Source organism: Mus musculus, chromosome 17, assembly GCF_000001635.26.
Source record: "Mus musculus strain C57BL/6J chromosome 17, GRCm38.p6 C57BL/6J".
In the NCBI taxonomy this organism is placed as follows: domain Eukaryota; kingdom Metazoa; phylum Chordata; class Mammalia; order Rodentia; family Muridae; genus Mus; species Mus musculus.
Window position 1 is genome coordinate 24,391,047 of NC_000083.6, and position 17,883 is coordinate 24,408,929.

Here is a 17,883-nt window from a genome sequence, read left to right on the forward strand (position 1 = left end):
AAAATGCCTTACAGGCTTGCCTGCAGCCTGATCTTATGAAGGAATTTTCTTAATTGAGGTCCCCTCCTCTTAGAAGTTGACATAAAACTAGCCAGCACATCAAATATGATTATGTAAGGTTTTGAAGAGGTTTCTAATGGTTTTTTGTAACAGAGGTTCAAACCCAGAGCCTCATGCACTCCACCCCCAAGCAACACCCTCCAACCCATGTAATGATTTTACGTTTCCCTCCTGTGTATGAGTGATTTGCCAGAGTGTGTCTAAGCGTTACATGTCTGCAGTGCTCCTGAAGGCCAGAAGAGGGCGCTGGGGGCTGAACCCAGACCCTCTGCCAGAGTAGCAGTTGCTCTTCTGAGCCCTCTCTCTGGCCCAGTGATTACGATTTGCAGTAACATGGTGTCCTATGGCTTGGGTGCAGCATGGTTTAAAACACCACTATTACGCACTCATTTCATATTTTCAAAAAAGCCGTGTCAGTCATACCATTTTAGGGAGCCCGCGTGTCTGCCATCAGTGACTGTCCCTGCACAAGCAGCCAGATCTCCCGGAAGAAGCAGCTTGCTTCCCTTCCTGTCATCAGGATAAGAGCATGCAACTTTTCAGGGGGTGGTAGGAGAATAAGACAGGGTCTCATTATGTATCTCTGGCTGTCCTGGAACTCATCTATAGGCCAGGTTGGCCTCAAACTCAGAGATCTGCCTGCCTCTGCCTCCTAGTGCTGGGGTCAAAAGTGTGTGCCACCACACCCCGCAGAGAACATGTACTTTTGTCATGGTTGCTTGCTTTGAGTAAGTTTTTGTTGCTATTTACTAGTTAGTTAGTTAGTTAGTTAGTTAGTTAGTTAGTTTTTCAAAGCAAGGTTTCTCTGTGTAGCCCTGACTATCCTGGAACTCACTCTGTAGAGTCAGCTGTCCTCGAACTCAGAGATCTGCCTGCCCCTGCCTCCTGAGTGCTGGGATTAAAGGTGTGCGCCACCGCATCCCAGCTTCAGTGTTCATTGAGTAGGTGGGCAGATACTTGATTGCCACCTTCTCCATTCTGCCAGCTAGAGACAGAATGGTTTCACCACAAGTTGACTTGGGGCGCTACGTCTGGGTGGTGTCTTTGGCTCTGTTATATGTTTTTGGATGTTAATAACTAGCAAGCTTTGGCCCAGGACTATCTTCATATCACCTGTTCCGTCGGAGCTTCTTATGGCTGCCTGGTTCCTGTGTGCTGTGCATCACATCTTTTCCACTGTGGTTCCTTACAGTGTCATCTCAGTGTCCCCACCCTACCCAACTAGTAGCTGGCAGAGGTTAGTTGTGTGAGCTCATGCTTGCTAGTTTGCTTGGTTCTCGGTTGTTCGTAGTTCTTTTCTGGTCTCAGAGGTGGAAAGATGAGCAGGATGACATAGTCACCCCTCTCCTCTCCTCTAAGTTTTTCTGTGAACCTAAAACTGCTCTAAGAAAACTAAGCACTCAGGATGGAAGTGTAGCTGCAGTTCACTAAGAGAACACAGTCGCCGCCTCAGACTTAATCTCCAAATATATTTTTGATTCTTTTTTCTTTTCTTTCTTTCTTTTTTTTTTTTTTTTTTTTTGGTTTTTGGTTTTTCAAACTCACTTTGTAGACCAGGCTGGCCTCAAACTCAGAAATCCTCTTGCCTCTGCCTCCCGAGTGCTGGGATTAAAGGTGTGTGCCACCACGCCCAGCCTGGAGATTCATTTTTAAAGAAGGAAAAATGTCATTGCAATATCATTCTAACCTGTCTTTTCCTCCTTGCGTACAGAGGCAATTATTTAGGAACAAATTATTTGGAAGGTGCCCGAGAAAGCCTTATTGCCCTGGTCTTCTTTCAGGTTTGAAAGTCTGTTTGCTAAACTGGAAAAGAAGCAGAAGGAGTTGGGCATCGCAAGCTTCGGGGCCTCGGTCACCACCATGGAGGAAGTCTTCCTTCGGTCAGTAGGTGTGGGCTTCCGTCCGTCCCAGACCTTTATGGGAGATGATGTTAAAGGGTTCTGCTCTGGAGCACTGTCAGAGCACAGAGATGAGGGCAGAGGGTAGGGGCTCGGAGCCAGAATTCAGATATGAGTTTTACAGGCACCAGCATCTTCAGGAAGCCATGGCCTCTGTGTGACAATCATCCACACCCAGGCCACACAGAGCTAGTAAGTTCTCTGAGGCGTGGGTCACCCCACGAGATTTATGCTTCTACGCTGGAAGTGTGAGGGTTAACTCTCATATCCTTAGAGTGCCAGACCATTGCCGTGGTTACTGGACATTTCTAAAATGCTTGTTTAGCTGGTACAGTGCTAATAACTGGAAGTAAAATATATGCTTAAGCAATTTTTTTCTTCTTGAGGAAACCATGGTCAGAGGAGGCAGAATAATAACGCACCAAAAGTTTTAAGACCTTGAGTTCAAAGGCAGCTGTGGGGACGAACAGGAAAAGCCAGCATTACAGCAGGGAGAAAGCACAGAAGGAGTCTGTGCACCTGGGAACAGAACAGCCAAGAGGGAGGGAGGGAGGGGGAGGGAGGGAGGGAGGGGGAGGGAACAGGTGTTTGCTCACCTGTACGACTGAATCAGAATGGCTTTTGGTGTGTCTTGGTCCCAACCTCCTGTCAGCTGTACCCGAGGGCTCAGTTCCAGCCCTCAGAAGCTGTAGGGCCTCTGTAAATCTTCTGGGATTTGGCACCTGTCTAGCCCTGAGCAAGCGCACTTGGTCGCCTCATTTACATCCAGCACATGGCCCCACCCAGCTTCTGGCCCTCCCACTTTACCTCAGCTCCAGGCCAGTGCCTGGCAGTGGTTTACCTGAGTCTGTCTGCCAGCCTATCTAGGATCCTCAGCAATAAAGGCAGGTAGCACCTGCAGACACTCAGATGGTGGGTGGCCTGTTGTTAAGTCAAAGAAAATATTGGTGAGATGGTAACACTTGGTGTCTCTAGGTTGAATCTGTAATTTGACTCTGAAAAATCAACAGGTCTGGAGTCAAGGATGGCTCAGCACAGGCCTATCAACCTGAGCTTGGTCTGCAGGCTCCACAGAAAGGACTCTCCAAAGGGGTCTCTGACTTCCACACATTCATGTTCGTTCTCTCTTTCTCTCTCTCTCTCTCTCTCTCTCTCTCTCTCTCATACACACACACACACACACACACACACACACACTAGTTTGTTTTTATTTTTTTTTATTTTTTATTTTTGGTGTTTTTGAGACAGGGTTTCTCTGTGTAGTCCTGGCTGTCCTGGAACTCACTTTGTAGACCAGGCTGGCCTCGAACTCAGAAATCCACCTGCCTCTGCCTCCCGAGTGCTGGGATTAAAAGCGTGTGCCACTACGCCTGGCTAGTTTGTTTGTTTTTAAAGGCCAGGCATGGTAGTATACACCTCCCAGCACTCAAGAGGCAGAGGTAGGCAAATCTCGGTGAGATCAAGGTCAGCCATGTCTACATAGTGAGCACCAGGCCAGCTAGAGCGACATAGCAAGTTCTTGTCTCAAAAAGAAAAAATAAATGGTCTTAAAAGAAAATCATTTATTAAAAAAAAAAAAGAAAAAGAAGAAGGGGTTTGGTCAAGAGGCAGCAGAGTGAAGCAAGCTTGGGCGGGTGGGCAGTCTTCCAAGCAGGCAGAGAGGAGCTTGTGTGGGCCAGATCAGCTGCTCAGTGGCTTTGGTCATCACCCCTGACCAGGAGCTGCTGAAGAGCTTGGCTTCTGCAGGGCTGAGGATCAAACCCAGGACCTGTGTGAGGTGTACAGCTGGGTGACTTTGGTGATCGCGATGTTCTGACGTTCTCACTTTACTAAATTTACGGTGTTGTTTGTCATTCTCTGCACCACCCTGAAAAGAATCCACACACTAGCAGTCACCCCCAGTTCCCACTGTGTGCCTGCTTCTGTCACTAAAGCTTTGTCTGTCATGAACATTTGGCATAAATTGAATCATACAACGTGTGGTGATCATGTCTCATCTTCAGCTAGCCTTTGAGGTCCATCCATGCTGTAACATGTCGGGAGAATATCCTTTCCTGTCCTGACTGGGCATGTGTCAGGAGAGCCCTCCCTGTCATGCGACAGGCGTCATCTGGGGAGACCTCGTTTTGTTTATTTGTTTCAGTTGAAGGACATGTGTGCTGTTTCTCTTTTTACACTTTTCCTGTTTTCTTTTATGGATTGTGTTGCTGTGAACATTTTGTATACATGTTTTTGTGTGGCTATGTGCATTTATCCCTATTGGATAAATGCCTGGGATGGATCATACAGCAACGTTTGTCACTCCATTCGTGACAAATACCCTTCATTTAGAGGCTTCTGTCAGAAGCAGGAGCATAGATAACATTGTCATCAGCTTCCTTGCTTGTCCATCTGATCATTTGCTCACATCTGCTCACATTTGCCCATCCATTTATTCCATCGTGTCTCTACTCAGTAACTTGCTAGGGACATCATGGGCACAGAGAGAGAGAGAGAGAGAGAGAGAGAGAGAGAGAGAGAGAGAGAGAGAGAGAGAGAGAGAGAGAGAGAGAGAGAGAGAGAGAGAAAACACGAACGAACCAGACAGGGCACTGCCTCGGAGACCTCTCCAGGTGTGCAGGGAAGCTGACTGAAGTTCATATTCATAACCAGAGCCTAAAGAGAACACTATTAACTCCATGGATCCTGATAGCCTGGAGCAGCTACGGTACGGCTACAGCACAGTCTGGCCCTGAGCTCCTTCTGCAGGACCTGCCAGCCCCACCACCTGCCTGCCCTCTACTATGTCTATCCCTGTCATGGCGTCCTGAAGCATAGCTGTCTTCCGCCTAGTCTTAGCCTTGGCAGGCAGTACCTGCAACCTTTGTCTTCTTGGGACATAGCACAGGTTGTGTGGTTGGCCCTTTTCTTTCTTTCTTTCTTTTTTAAGATTTATTTATTATATGTAAGTACAGTGTAGCTGTCTTCTGACACTCCAGAAGAAGGAATCAGATCTCATTACAGATGGTTGTGAGCCACCATGTGGTTGCTGGGATTTGAACTCAGGCTGTTCGGAAGAGCAGTCAGTGCTCTTAACTGCTGAGCCATCTCTCCAGGCCCCCCCACTCTGTGATGGGTCCTTTTCATACATGGTGAAGCCATGGTGCTATACATCTCTTCTTTCTTCCTTGAGCACCTTGGTTATATATGATGACTCTGGGCAGTTCCCCTGCGGAACAGGGTCCTACACACCGGAGCCCCAACAGGTGGTCTCTTTCCCATGGACATTATTTCTGGCTACCTAAAGAGGATGTTCTGGAGATGTCAGTTGATGAGTGGATGAGTAAGAGAGAGTATTTGCTGATGGCTTTGTTACGCTTCAGAGCCTCTTTTTAAAGTCCTCTTACTGGGTCTGTTTCCCCTATCCGCAAGCTTATTTATGACTGGGGCCTGTGTTCTGGTACAGGGTTGGTAAGCTGGTGGACACCAGCATGGACATTCAAGCCATTCAGCTTCCTGCTCTGCAGTACCAGCATGAGAGGCGGGCAAGCGACTGGGCTTTGGACAGTAACCTGTGTGGGGTGATGGACCCAACGAATGGCATTGGAGCCCTCATAGAGGAAGAGGAAGTTTTGGTCAAGCTCAACACAGGGGTGAGCACCTCAAGCTGGGACCATACAAGGGCTGCTGGGAAGGGCTGTCATCCTCTGAGCGAGCTTCACTGGTGCTGGCGTCCCCACGGTAGAAAACAGAGGGCAGATTACAGCTGGTGCTGCAAGGATCAGCAGAGAGAGGACTAACAGTCAGATGGCTTTTTTATTTGGTATTTCTTGAGAAAAGAGCTCACGCTGTTATCCAGGTTGGCCTAGCACTCAGTATGTAGACCAGACTAGCCTCAAGCTTGGGATCATCCTGGCTCTTTCCAAGTGCAGGGTTGTAGATGTGCCCTGCCACACCCAGCTGAAATGGCTTGGTGTTCTAACTGGGCAGTCACAGAAAACTGTGTTTGCGTATGACAATGAGATTGCCTTGTTGGGGAGCCCATATATGCCAAGTTTTGTGCTAATCTGCCGTGATAGCCACCTAATGAAGTAAAAGGGCAGGAAGGATCCTGCTCCCCTTTTATGCCCAGCAAGGAGAATGTCAGCCAAAGTCCCACAGTTGGTGCTGCTAAGGTCATCACATGTGCATGCCTCGTGTGGTGGTGTGTATCCCCGTGTGGTATGCAGCCCCATGTGGACCCCCTGTAAGGTGTGCAACCCCCAATGTACAGCCGTGTCATCTGCCTTCCCTCTGCTGCAGCTTGCCCTCCACTGCCAGCAGTTCTGGGCCATGTTCCTGAAGAAGGCTGCATACAGCTGGCGGGAATGGAAGATGGTGGCAGCTCAGGTCCTGGTCCCCCTGACCTGCCTCACCCTGGCCCTCCTGGCTATCCACTACACCTCAGAGATCTTTGATGACCCTCTCCTGAAGCTAAGCCTGAACGAGTATGGTAGAACGGTTGTGCCCTTCTCGGTCCCAGGCACATCCAGGCTGGCTCAGCAGCTGTCTGAGAATCTAAGGGACATGCTGCAGGCTGAGAGGCAGGAGCCCCGGGAAGTGCTAGGTAAGGAGTAGCTGGGGCGTGGCGTGGGGCCCAGTGGTGCTGACACTGTCAGTGGTGTCTCTGGTGGGTTGTCCTTTACTGTCCTTTGCCTTCATAGCACAGTTAGCATCCCTGGCTTGGTCCTTATCTTATAGTGACAATTAAATTTGCCTTTGGACAGCACCAATGTCAAACTTGATGGCCAAACTTGAACTTACAACTGCCTTGAGTCTCTATACTTTTTTTTTTTTTAAAGATTTATTTATTAATATATGTAAGTACACTGTAGCTGTCTTCAGACACTCCAGAAGAGGGAGTCAGATCTCATTACGGATGGTTGTGAGCCACCATGTGGTTGCTGGGATTTGAACTCTGGACCTTTGGGAGAGCAGTCGGGTGCTCTTACCCACTGAGCCATCTCACCAGCCCGCCTTGAGTCTCTAATAGCCATAGATCAGCATTGCCTCTGGCTTAGAACCACCGCTTTCTAGTTAAATGGAGTGTACACTTTTCCCTCTTACTGCCCCCTCCCTCCAGCAACCCTGAGGTTCTGTGGACAGATCGATGACAAAATAACCAAACCCCTTCTTGGCAAGTGGGTGATTCTGTGAGTGTCGGGAAGCCGTCTGCACCATGATGGGCCCTACTGGCCCAGCAGATATCCCATCGCAGCTGTGTCTGCACTGAATCCCTGAGGAGAGTCAGGGGGATGGGGACGGTGTCCTATCTGTCCCACCTGGCACCCTGACACTGCATTGCTCCATAGGTGACCTAGAGGAGTTCCTGGTTTTCAGGGCCTCAGTGGAAGGAGGCGGCTTTAATGAGCGGTGCCTAGTAGCAACATCCTTCAAAGACAGAGGAGAGCTGACCGTGGTCACTGCCCTGTTCAACAACCAGGCATACCACTCCCCAGCCACTGCCCTGGCCATCGTGGACAACCTTCTGTTCAAGCTATTGTGTGGCCCTCAGGCCTCCATTGAGATCTCCAACTACCCCCAGCCCCGGAACACCCTGCAGGTCGCCAAGGACCACTTCAATGAGTGCGTATACAGCCCAGGCACCCCTCAGGTGTCCCTCACCAGGACTGCCACTGTGACAGTGTCATAAGTAAGGCTTTGTAGATGGCAGAGTGGTGTAATTATTCTTAGATGCTGCTGCTTCTTAGCCAAGGTCACTTCAGCCTTTTGCATCAACCATTCTGTGTTACAAATCAAAACTAAAACACTCATCTGGGGCGACTGTAGCCTGAGCACCTGCTGGGCAGCTTTGCCTTCTCTTCCCAGCAGGTCCTCAGCAGGAGGGCAGGGCTGTGCTTAGAGTTCAGGAAAGGCAATCACACCAGTCAGGCTGCAGGCTGGAAGGCCCACAGAGCAGGCTAAGGGGCACAGACTACCATGAGGACAGTCATCCAGTCATTCTTGAAAGTGTCACTCACAGAGAAAACACACAGTCAGATGTTTGACTGTGCAGCCAGATGTGGCCTCTTCCCCTGTCATTTTGTTGCCTATCTCATTGTCCCCAAAACAGTTCAGTACCCTCTAGTGGTCACTCTCATCCTCCCAACTCTCAGGCCTCAAAACTGCTCACCTGCTGTCCCCATAGGCTTCCTGTTGATGTCTCAGAGCACGTGACCTTTCAGCGTGGTGTCCCCAGGCCCGTGCCATCACTTCTCCCTCCTTCCCCTGCCGTCCCTTTCTTTCCCTTGTCAAATACTTTGTTTTTTTGAGACAGCATCTTTACTATGTAGTTCTGGCTGTCCTGAGGGTCACTGTGTAAACCAGGCTGGCCTAGAACTCAGATCTGCCTGCCTTTGCCTCCCCAGTGCTGGGATTAAAGGTGAGCGCCAGCACGCCCGGCTTAATACTACTCTTTACCTCAGTACCATTAGTTAAGATCTGAAGATTTAAGCCCTGGAGTAAATAAAGGCTTCGTGGCCTGTTTCTAGAAGCTGTTGCTGTCAGTTACCTGTAGAACACAGGATGTAACAGGAAAAGGATTTATCTACCACAAAGGTCCAGGAATTTACAGTGAGGTCTGACTGGAGAGCAGTGCAGAAGCCCCCAGAGGACACTGTGACAAACAGAAGTGCAAGTGTTCTGCTGAATGCTCAGGGACAGGTGGCTTAGAAACATCTAGAAGCCTAGAAGAGAATGCTGCCCTTGTTCATGCAGGACGCTGGGAGGCGCCGCCCTTGGGGAGTGTGGTTCTTCCGTATCCCCCTTGAGTGGTTTGGCTACTGTCCATGGACTTGGATGGTCATGACCAAGGGCTCAATCTTTCCCACTACCCAGACGCACTGTGCTCTGCCCTCCCCAGGGGCCGGAAGGGATTTGACATTGCCCTCAATTTGCTCATCGCCATGGCATTTCTGGCCAGCACCTTTTCCATCCTGGCTGTCAGTGAGAGGGCCGTCCAGGCCAAGCACGTTCAGTTTGTGAGCGGTGTCCATGTGGCTACTTTCTGGTTCTCCGCTCTGTTGTGGGACCTCATCTCCTTCCTCGTTCCCAGTCTACTACTTCTGGTGAGTGCTGGGTATGCTAGATCCCTACTCTGCACACCCGGGGAGCACACCTGGGGTCCCCTAGCCAAACCTGGACCAACAGGGAAGACCATCTAGTAGCTGAGTCTGACCCAGAAGGCCAGTTGGAAACACCAGGCATTTTCTTTTCTGCTCTTGGATAAACAAGTACTGGGCTAGCTCTGCTGGTTCCAGCTCTAATGACCAAGAAAGTGCTCCTCAGAGAGGACCTCAGGTGGCACCGTGGAGCCAGGCCTTGGGTCTGACCTGGGAGCCTCCCAGTGGCCTGTACACTGACGTGCCCCATGTGTGCTGCTGCAGGTGGTGTTCCAAGCCTTCAATGTGCACGCCTTCACGAGGGATGGTCACATGGCTGACCTGCTGCTGCTGCTCATGCTCTACGGCTGGGCCATCATCCCCCTCATGTACCTCATGAGCTTCTTCTTCTCGGCTGCGTCCACAGCTTATACCAGGCTGACCATATTCAACATCCTGTCGGGCATCGCTACCTTCATCATGGTCACTATCATGCGTATCCCAGGTGGGAGACTGACCACTGCCCTAAGCCACTGGCCAACCACTTACTCTGCTCAGCCAGTCACAAGGTGGGAGGGTGTCTAGAGCATTCTCCCAGGGGAGGGACCTGACTTTCCCTGCCTAGATCTGTCTTCAGGCAAGAGCAATAACTAGTCTGTACCTCTTCACAGCTGTGAAGTTAGAAGAACTTTCCAGAACCTTAGATCATGTGTTCTTGGTGCTGCCAAACCACTGCCTGGGGATGGCGGTCAGCAACTTCTATGAGAACTATGAGACTCGGCGATACTGCACTTCCTCAGAGCTTGCTGCCCACTACTGCAAGAAGTACAGTGAGTGTCCAGATGGGCCCTTCTAAATCTCTCAGTCTGCAGCCAGAGCTTCCCCAGGACTTGCCCAGCCAAGGGGCTCAAATTAATCTGTGTTCTGTTCCCTATAACACAGTATTAGAGGCTGAGTAAGTTTTAGATCAAAGAGGACAAAGGGCAATTTCTGGCAATGGTCATCTTGCTCAGTGAATCCCAAAGATGCGCAAGGCTTCCTGTGACCTAAGATGTGTGGATCTCATGTGTCCTCTGGCCTCTTTAAGCCACCAGAGTTCAGTTATGCGGCTTTGCCCTGTAGAATGTATTTAATGCTAACAACCTTTCAGAGGTCCCACCTTTGAGTGCCACAGTTGGATTCAGTTTCTGCCATGTACGGGTGTATAGCCAATCCCTACTGTCTGTGTCTGACGTTCATGCTTGGTACTCAGAGCCTCTGAAATGGGAGCTACAGGTGTTTGTGAGCCACTGTGTGGGTACTGGGAACTGAATCTTCCTCTGGAAGAGAAGCCGTGGTCTTAATGCTTCTCTCCAGCCCTGGATTTCCACATTTTTAATACCCCATAATAGGGATTGCATCTCAATTCCATAACAGGGCTCCAGGGTTCTGAGTCATCAGACACTTGGTCCACATCATCTCCGAGTCCCACCCTGCCCCTTACTCCGGCTTCCACGTTCTGGACCTGCACCTGGGCACCTGACTCCCACCCGTCCTGGTGCCCTGCAGCTCTAGAACAGACTACTCACTCTCCTGAGGTCATTAACCAGTGACTCATTTCTTAACAAAGCCACATTCGTAGAGTTAGGTCTGTTTGGGTATGGGAAGCTTTTTATACCTGGAATGGTCTCCTTTATACATCAGCAGGGAGCTAGGCAGCATATCTACAGAGCCCTGCTTACCCTCAGGCAAAAGTGAGTCTCTCTCTCCCACCCCCACAATGTTGCTGAGCATTGCACTAGGACAGAGCTTGTGAATGCCTGTCCTCACGGTAAACTTGAATGCCTAGAATTGGGGATGTGATTTGGGCGTCTTCACATTAATACTCAGGCCCAACTCAAGGTAGTGTGAATGGCAGGCAAGGGTGTAATTGGTGAGCAGTCCCTGGTCACGGGTGTGCAAGCGACACCTCACATGGCAAAATTCTTCCAGAGCTGAAAACACCCAGACTCTTGTTTGACATTGACTTAAAGAATTAGGACATGGGGCCTTAGTGGAGGGTCGGGTCACTTGTGTGGCCTAGGGAGCTAAAGATAGAGCTGGGGTCTAGGAGGGGAGAGGGTCCTTGGCTGAAGGCCTAGCCTTGCTCTTTGCCCCGCACAGACATCCAGTACCAGGAGAGCTTCTATGCCTGGAGCACCCCAGGCGTGGGCAAGTTTGTGACTTCCATGGCTGCCTCAGGGGGCATCTACCTCACCCTGCTGTTCCTCATTGAGACCAACCTGCTGTGGCGACTGAGAACCTTCATCTGTGCCTTCCGGAGGAGGTGGACTCTGGTGAGTGGGTCCTGGAAGCTCAGGAATGCTGGAAGGTGCACCCCACATCCTCCATGGCCCTGGGATAGTGAAGGACTGCCTCCCAGTGAGCCCAGCCTTGAAGCTTAGTCACTCCTCCCATTTGTCACACTGCCTCATGGCTGATATAAAGTGTTGCTGCAGCATGGCCAGATCCAAGTACACGCCCACAGCACAGGGGGGAGTTGCAGCATTCAATATTTTCAAGGTCTGCCAAAGGCCTGAGATCCTGATGCTGTAGCAGCCTGAGGCCATATGCAGAGGCAGTTCCTGAGTCATTTGAGGTACCCACTTGTTATCACATACACATATATCCATTGTTTTAAAGATTTGTTTATTTTATGTATGCAAGTACACCGTAGCTGTACAGATGGTTGTGAACCTTCATGTGGTTGTTGGGAATTAAATTTTAGGACCTCTGCTCACTCCAGTCGGCCCTGCTCACTCAGTCCCTGATTGCTCTGGCCTAAGTATACTGTAGCTGACTTCAGACACACCAAAAGAGGGCATCAGATCTCATTATGGGTGTTTGTGAGCCACCATGTGGTTTCTGGGATTTGAACTCAGGACCTTTGGAAGAGCAGTCCGTGCTCTTAACCGCTGAGCCATCTCTTCAGCCTACATATATCCATTTTAATTAATTAACATGTACATATGTCAATGTGCAGGTCAGAAGACAATTTCTGGAAATTGACTGTCCTTCTTCCATGTGGCTGTTAGGGCTGGCAGCAGGCGTCTTCACCCCCTGAGTCACCTCACTACCACACACACTCATTTTTTCATATATACCCATGGCTCATTTCCTCCCTCACATAAACAAACAAGAACAAAGACTGTTGGAATCGTATTGGGTATCCAGATTAACCTGAATTGAATGGACTCCTCAGAAACATTTCAGCTCCTCCCAAATAAGTTCTCTCCATGTCAGTCTTCCCGGTCAGATGCAGTGGTACATACATACAGTCTCGGCTACTCAGGAAGATAAGGCAGGGGCATTAGTCGAGCTCAGTAGTGAGACTAGCCTGGATAACATAGCAACACACATCTCTTTAAAGAAAATGAAATAATGACCTGGCAAGACGTTTCAAAGGAGCCAGGCAGTGGTGGCGCACACCTTTAATCCCAGCACTCGGGAGGCAGAGGCAGGCGGATTTCTGAGTTCGAGGCCAGCCTGGTCTACAAAGTGAGTTCCAGGACAGCCAGGGCTACACAGAGAAACCCTTTCTCAAAAAAAAAAAAAAAAAAAAAAAAAAAAAAAAAAAAAAAAGAAAAAAAAAAAAGAAAGAAAGAAAGAAGATGTTTCAAAGGGTAAAGTGCTCGCCACACAAGCCTTCAAGTTGAGTTTGTTGAATTTGATCCCTGGAACTCATGCTGAAAGGCAGAACCAAGTCCTAAGAGCTGGGAAAATGGCTACCTGGCAGTTAAGGATGCATTCTGCTCTCATAATGAACCCCAGCTCAGTGTCTGCCACCTGCCTTAGATGTCTAACAACCAAGTACCCATAATGCTAGCTGTGGGGGTATCTGACCCCTCAGACTTCTGTGGGCTCCTCACTCATGCGTGCATGCACACACAATAAAATTTTAACTTAAAAAAAGAAGCCAAGGGCTGGAGAGATGGCTCAGGGTTAAGTTAAGAGCATTGACTGTTCTAGAGGTTCTGGGTTCAATTCCCAGCAACCACATGGTGGCTCACAACCATTAGTAAGAGATCTGATGCCCTGTTCTGGTGAGTCTGAAGACAGAAACACTGTGCTGATACATAAAATAAGTGAATCTAAAAACAAACAAACAAACAAACAAAAACCTGAGCAGTGGTGGCGCACACCTTTAGTCCCAACACTTGTGAGGCAGAGGCAGGTGGATCTCTATGAGTTCAAGGCCAGCTTGGTCTACAGAGTAAATTCCAGGACAGCCAGGACTACACAAAATTTCTGTGTAAATAAATAAATAAGAAAGAGAAAAGAAACAAAAAGCAAAGCAAAGCGGCCTGGGAGATACTCTGGTGGGGCTCAGCACTTGTTGCTTGTCCAGAGGACCCGGCGTCAGTCATCGGCACGTGTGAGCTGGCTCACGGCTGACTGTAACTTTCTTTCCAAGGGATCCATCTCCCTCTTTTGACCTCCACAGACAATGCACTCATGCAGTGCATGGATATACATGAAAGCAAAACAAAACCCATACATATAAAATACCATTTTAAAAACTATTTTTAAAAAATCTGCCTGTAACTCCAGTTCCATGGGATTCAGTGCTCGCTTTTCCACAGACAGGAGGCATGCACATGGTACATACATGTAAGCAAAACAACCATACACAAAAGTAAAATTGTACAACTGTTTTCTTCACATCCCTCAGTGTATGATCGTCTCCTTGAGTTCCACACAGTTCTTGTGCTATTGCCTCTCTCCCTAGACGCTGAGTTCAGCCCCTAAGACCACCTGCTTCTTGTGAAAGAGTGGGTGGGGACGGAGGGGTGAGAAGGCCCATCAAATTTCCTTTTCATCCTGGGCTCCTGGCCTACTTCCATGAGCTGGAATCCACTTGTGTAGTCTTTATCTTCTAATCAGGCAGAACTGCAGAACCGGACATCAGTGCTGCCCGAGGACCAGGATGTAGCTGAGGAGAGGAGCCGAATCCTGGTCCCTAGCTTGGACTCCATGCTCGACACACCACTGATCATCAACGAGCTCTCCAAGGTAAGGCAAGCTCTGCCCTCCACTGCCACCCAGCTGGCCCAGGTTGTCTTCAGGCCTCCTCACCCGGGGCTTTCTGGCCGGCATTTTACAGGTGTATGACCAGCGAGCACCGCTCCTTGCCGTGGACAGGATCTCCCTTGCGGTCCAGAAAGGGGAGTGCTTCGGCCTGTTGGGTTTCAATGGAGCTGGAAAAACCACAACATTCAAAATGCTGACTGGGGAGGAGACCATCACCTCAGGGGATGCCTTTGTTGGTGGTTACAGCATCAGTTCTGACATCGGGAAGGTGGGTGCAGCAGGGATTCCCTACTGGTGTGGGGCAGGCAAGACCAGGGCTACCCTGGAGGCAAGATAGACTTGTCTCTGGCTCACCATAGGCAGAGCAATATCTGTGGACATCAGGACAGAACAGTGACACACTGTAACTGTGTGGTAGACAGGAAAGAAATGCTAGCCAAAGAAACGTAACTCAGCTGCCTCTGTCCTTCCAAGACTGTCCTGTAGCTAAATGTGGACAAAAATAAATAAATATGGATTTGAAGACCTAGAGAGATAAAAGGAGGGAAAGGCTCTCACTCACTGGGCTGAAACCACAGTGGTGGACTAGGCACTGCCCACGTGTTCCCTAATGCCTGAGAAAGTAGAGAGGCTCCTGTGCCAAGCAGAGCTGGAAGAGGAAAGGGAATGAATAAAAGCCTGGCAGTGGGCACCTCCCTGAGCTGGTGGCAGGGAGGGCTAGACTGTGGCATCCCCACATGCCAGAATGCCAGCAAGTCCTCCGGAGACTCGGCTCTGAGACTGGAACACCATGTCCAGGTGTGTAAACACAGAAGCAACCAAGCCAATGCCATCAGCAGAATTTGCAGGCACAGCACTCAAGTAATGAACAAACTCCGATTTTTTTTCTAGATTTTTTTATGTATATGAGTGGTTTTGCCTGTGTGTATATTCTATGCATGCCCGGCCCCATGGAGGTCAGAAGAGGGTGTTGGGCTCCCTGGAATTAGAGATACAGATGATTGTGAGCCACCATGTTGGTGCTGGGGAGCAAACCCAGTTTTCTACAAGGTTGGTGAGGGCACTGAGAACCACCGGACTATTTCTACAGTCCACAGGCTCAAATGTAAGACTTTTAGTGTCTGGCTAAGATTATACAAATAACTTATGTTTAAGGGTTAGAAATTGCTGGACATGGTGACACACAGCTTTAATCCCAGCACTCAGGAGGTAGAGGCAGGTGAATTCAAGGCCAGCGTAGTCTACATAGCAAGTTCAAGATAGCCATAGCAACATAGAGAAACCATCTCAAATAAACAAAAAAGAATTTAAGAAGCATTAGAAATGTATGCATAGGCGATCTTGCAGTGATCCATATCTGCTCTGAAAAGCATGAAGAGACGGAGGTGATACTAAACACACTTAACCTGAGGTCCAGAAGGAGCTGTGGGGGAGCCAAGCCAAAGCTAAGAATTACCCCAAATCAGTTAATAGCAGACTCTAGATCTCCAAGGAGAATTCTCAATCTTTAGAGCCTGGCACACCTGCCCCAAGTAGCTGAAGGTACGGGGCAGATGGTACACAACTCCCACCAGAGTCAGGAGAGGCCTGCTCTGCTGTCCCAGCCTTGCTGCCCATCAAGACTTGCCGAGAGAGACACCTCTGCCATCGGAATGGTAGCCACTATAAGGCTATCAACAATGAACACTTCTTATTAGGAGAAGAAACATAAGCTAGTTGTTAAATGACTGAGGGAGGAGTGTGTGATCACATGTCAGCTGTAAAGTTTTACGTGGGTGACCACTTGTATAATAATGAAACTATTGTCTGGTTTTTATTGGTTTATCTTTACTGGTCGTGTTCTTATTATGGTTGTTTGGTTTTTGGTGGTAGTGGTGGGCTTTTTGTTTAGGTTGGTTTAAGTTTGTTGTTTTGGTTTTTGGTTTTTGAAGACAGGCTTTCTCTATGTATCAGCCCTGACTGTCTTGGAACTCACTTTGTAGACCAGGCTGGCTTTGAACTCACATAGATTCCTGTCTGTCCCTGCCTCCAGAGTGCTGGGATTAAAAGCATGCACCTCCACACCTAATGAAACCATTCTTATTTAGTTAACCTCACAGTTGTCTGTCACAGGCTCCCAGCTTGACCCCTTGCTGGCCCATCTGTCCCTTTGGCAGCCAAGTCCTTCCTGTGTCCCTACTTGGGTATTGCTCAGAGAGCTTCATGAAGCTTTGGTCGGCCACCTGTGCCTAGTTACTCACTCTTTAGACAACTCTGACGTACTCATGGGATGTAGATGGAGAATAGGCATCGAGGACTGCCTCTATAGGCAGGCACCATGGCCAGGGGGGTCCTCTGAGAGATGAGCTCTCTAACCTGTTCCCTCCCACACCATATTCTAACCCAGGTGCGGCAGCGGATGGGCTACTGCCCCCAGTTTGATGCACTGCTTGATCACATGACTGGCAGGGAGATGCTGGTTATGTATGCACGGCTCCGAGGCATCCCAGAGCGGCTCATCAATGCCTGTGTGGAGAATACTCTGCGGGGTCTGCTGCTGGAACCGCACGCCAACAAACTAGTCAAGACTTACAGGTGCGACCTATACTCACCCTCTGTTCCTGAGAGGAGCCCTGGCCTTCTCAAAACAGTTTAGGGTCCCTTATAGAGCGCAAGGTCAGTGGCTCGGAACCATCCGAGATGTCTCAGACTAACTTACTATATGGGGGCACTTGCCTGTCATTTCCTGCTAAGACAAGCTGACTGGCCATGCAAGGACCCCTGGTCCCAGCTCTCTCTAGGGCCTCCAGCCCCGTGCAGTGGGCTTTCCAGCACTATTCACCTCTTTTCTCTCAGCCCGGGTGTTCTAGAGTCCTTGGGTGTGGGGTTTGACTGGGAGCAAGAGTATTTGTATTAATTACTGACCTTGCCTCCTGCCTGTCACCCATCCACCCCCAGTGGTGGTAACAAACGCAAGCTAAGCACTGGCATTGCCCTCATTGGAGAGCCTGCAGTCATCTTCCTGGATGAGCCATCGACCGGCATGGACCCAGTGGCCCGGCGTCTACTCTGGGATACTGTAGCCCGGGCCCGAGAGTCTGGCAAAGCCATTGTCATCACCTCCCACAGGTAGAGAGTTTGGGCATCTGTGGGTCAGTGGAAGAGCCAGAATGGGTGGCTGGGATGGGACCAGATGAGCAGAAGATATGGCAACAGCTAGTGCAGCTAGGACATTCCCCAGGCTCTGCATGTGGTTACTCTCAGCACGGGGAATCAGAAATGGCCTGGTCTGGGCACAGATCCTCTCCTGTCTGCACAAGACTTTGTCATTCAGGGTGGGCATCGGCCTCCTCCGGCACTGTCTCAGGCCTCCACCCTTTCCCCAGTATGGAGGAGTGTGAAGCCTTATGTACCAGGCTGGCCATCATGGTACAGGGCCAGTTCAAGTGCCTGGGCAGCCCACAGCACCTCAAGAGCAAGTTTGGCAGCGGCTACTCCCTGCAGGCCAAGGTCCGGAGCGAGGGGAAGCAAGACGCGCTAGAGGAGTTCAAGGCCTTTGTGGACCTGACCTTCCCAGGTGTGTGACGGTGCTGGGCCGGCCGGGCCCCACCCACCTGTCCCCAAGGACCCCAGGCCTAATCCCCAACCTGACCTACCTGCTCTCTTCTCTGCAGGCAGCATCCTAGAAGATGAGCACCAAGACATGGTCCATTATCATCTGCCTGGCTGTGACCTCAGCTGGGCCAAGGTGAGTGCAGGCCCCAGAATCCCTCAGGGTG

General features: G+C 49.8%; 1 protein-coding gene across 4 annotated transcripts in view; it reads left to right on the forward strand.

The window, feature by feature from the left end:
- Abca3 (ATP-binding cassette, sub-family A (ABC1), member 3) overlaps positions 1–17,883 on the forward strand; it is a 58,284-nt gene that overhangs the window by 39,126 nt on the left and 1,275 nt on the right. For 3 of the 4 annotated variants that reach the window (NM_013855.3, NM_001039581.2, XM_006524370.3), the window contains 14 exons: positions 1,842–1,940; positions 5,404–5,590; positions 6,240–6,543; positions 7,289–7,562; positions 8,839–9,043; positions 9,362–9,581; positions 9,748–9,906; positions 11,219–11,391; positions 13,979–14,107; positions 14,199–14,393; positions 16,512–16,699; positions 17,063–17,233; positions 17,491–17,681; positions 17,779–17,852. In NM_013855.3, the coding sequence (NP_038883.2) occupies positions 1,842–1,940; positions 5,404–5,590; positions 6,240–6,543; positions 7,289–7,562; positions 8,839–9,043; positions 9,362–9,581; positions 9,748–9,906; positions 11,219–11,391; positions 13,979–14,107; positions 14,199–14,393; positions 16,512–16,699; positions 17,063–17,233; positions 17,491–17,681; positions 17,779–17,852 (2,569 nt within the window). Of the gene's footprint in view, positions 1–1,841; positions 1,941–5,403; positions 5,591–6,239; positions 6,544–7,288; positions 7,563–8,813; positions 9,044–9,361; positions 9,582–9,747; positions 9,907–11,218; positions 11,392–13,978; positions 14,108–14,198; positions 14,394–16,511; positions 16,700–17,062; positions 17,234–17,490; positions 17,682–17,778; positions 17,853–17,883 lie in introns of all 4 variants that reach the window. The other variant, XR_001782080.2, reaches the window with a different exon arrangement.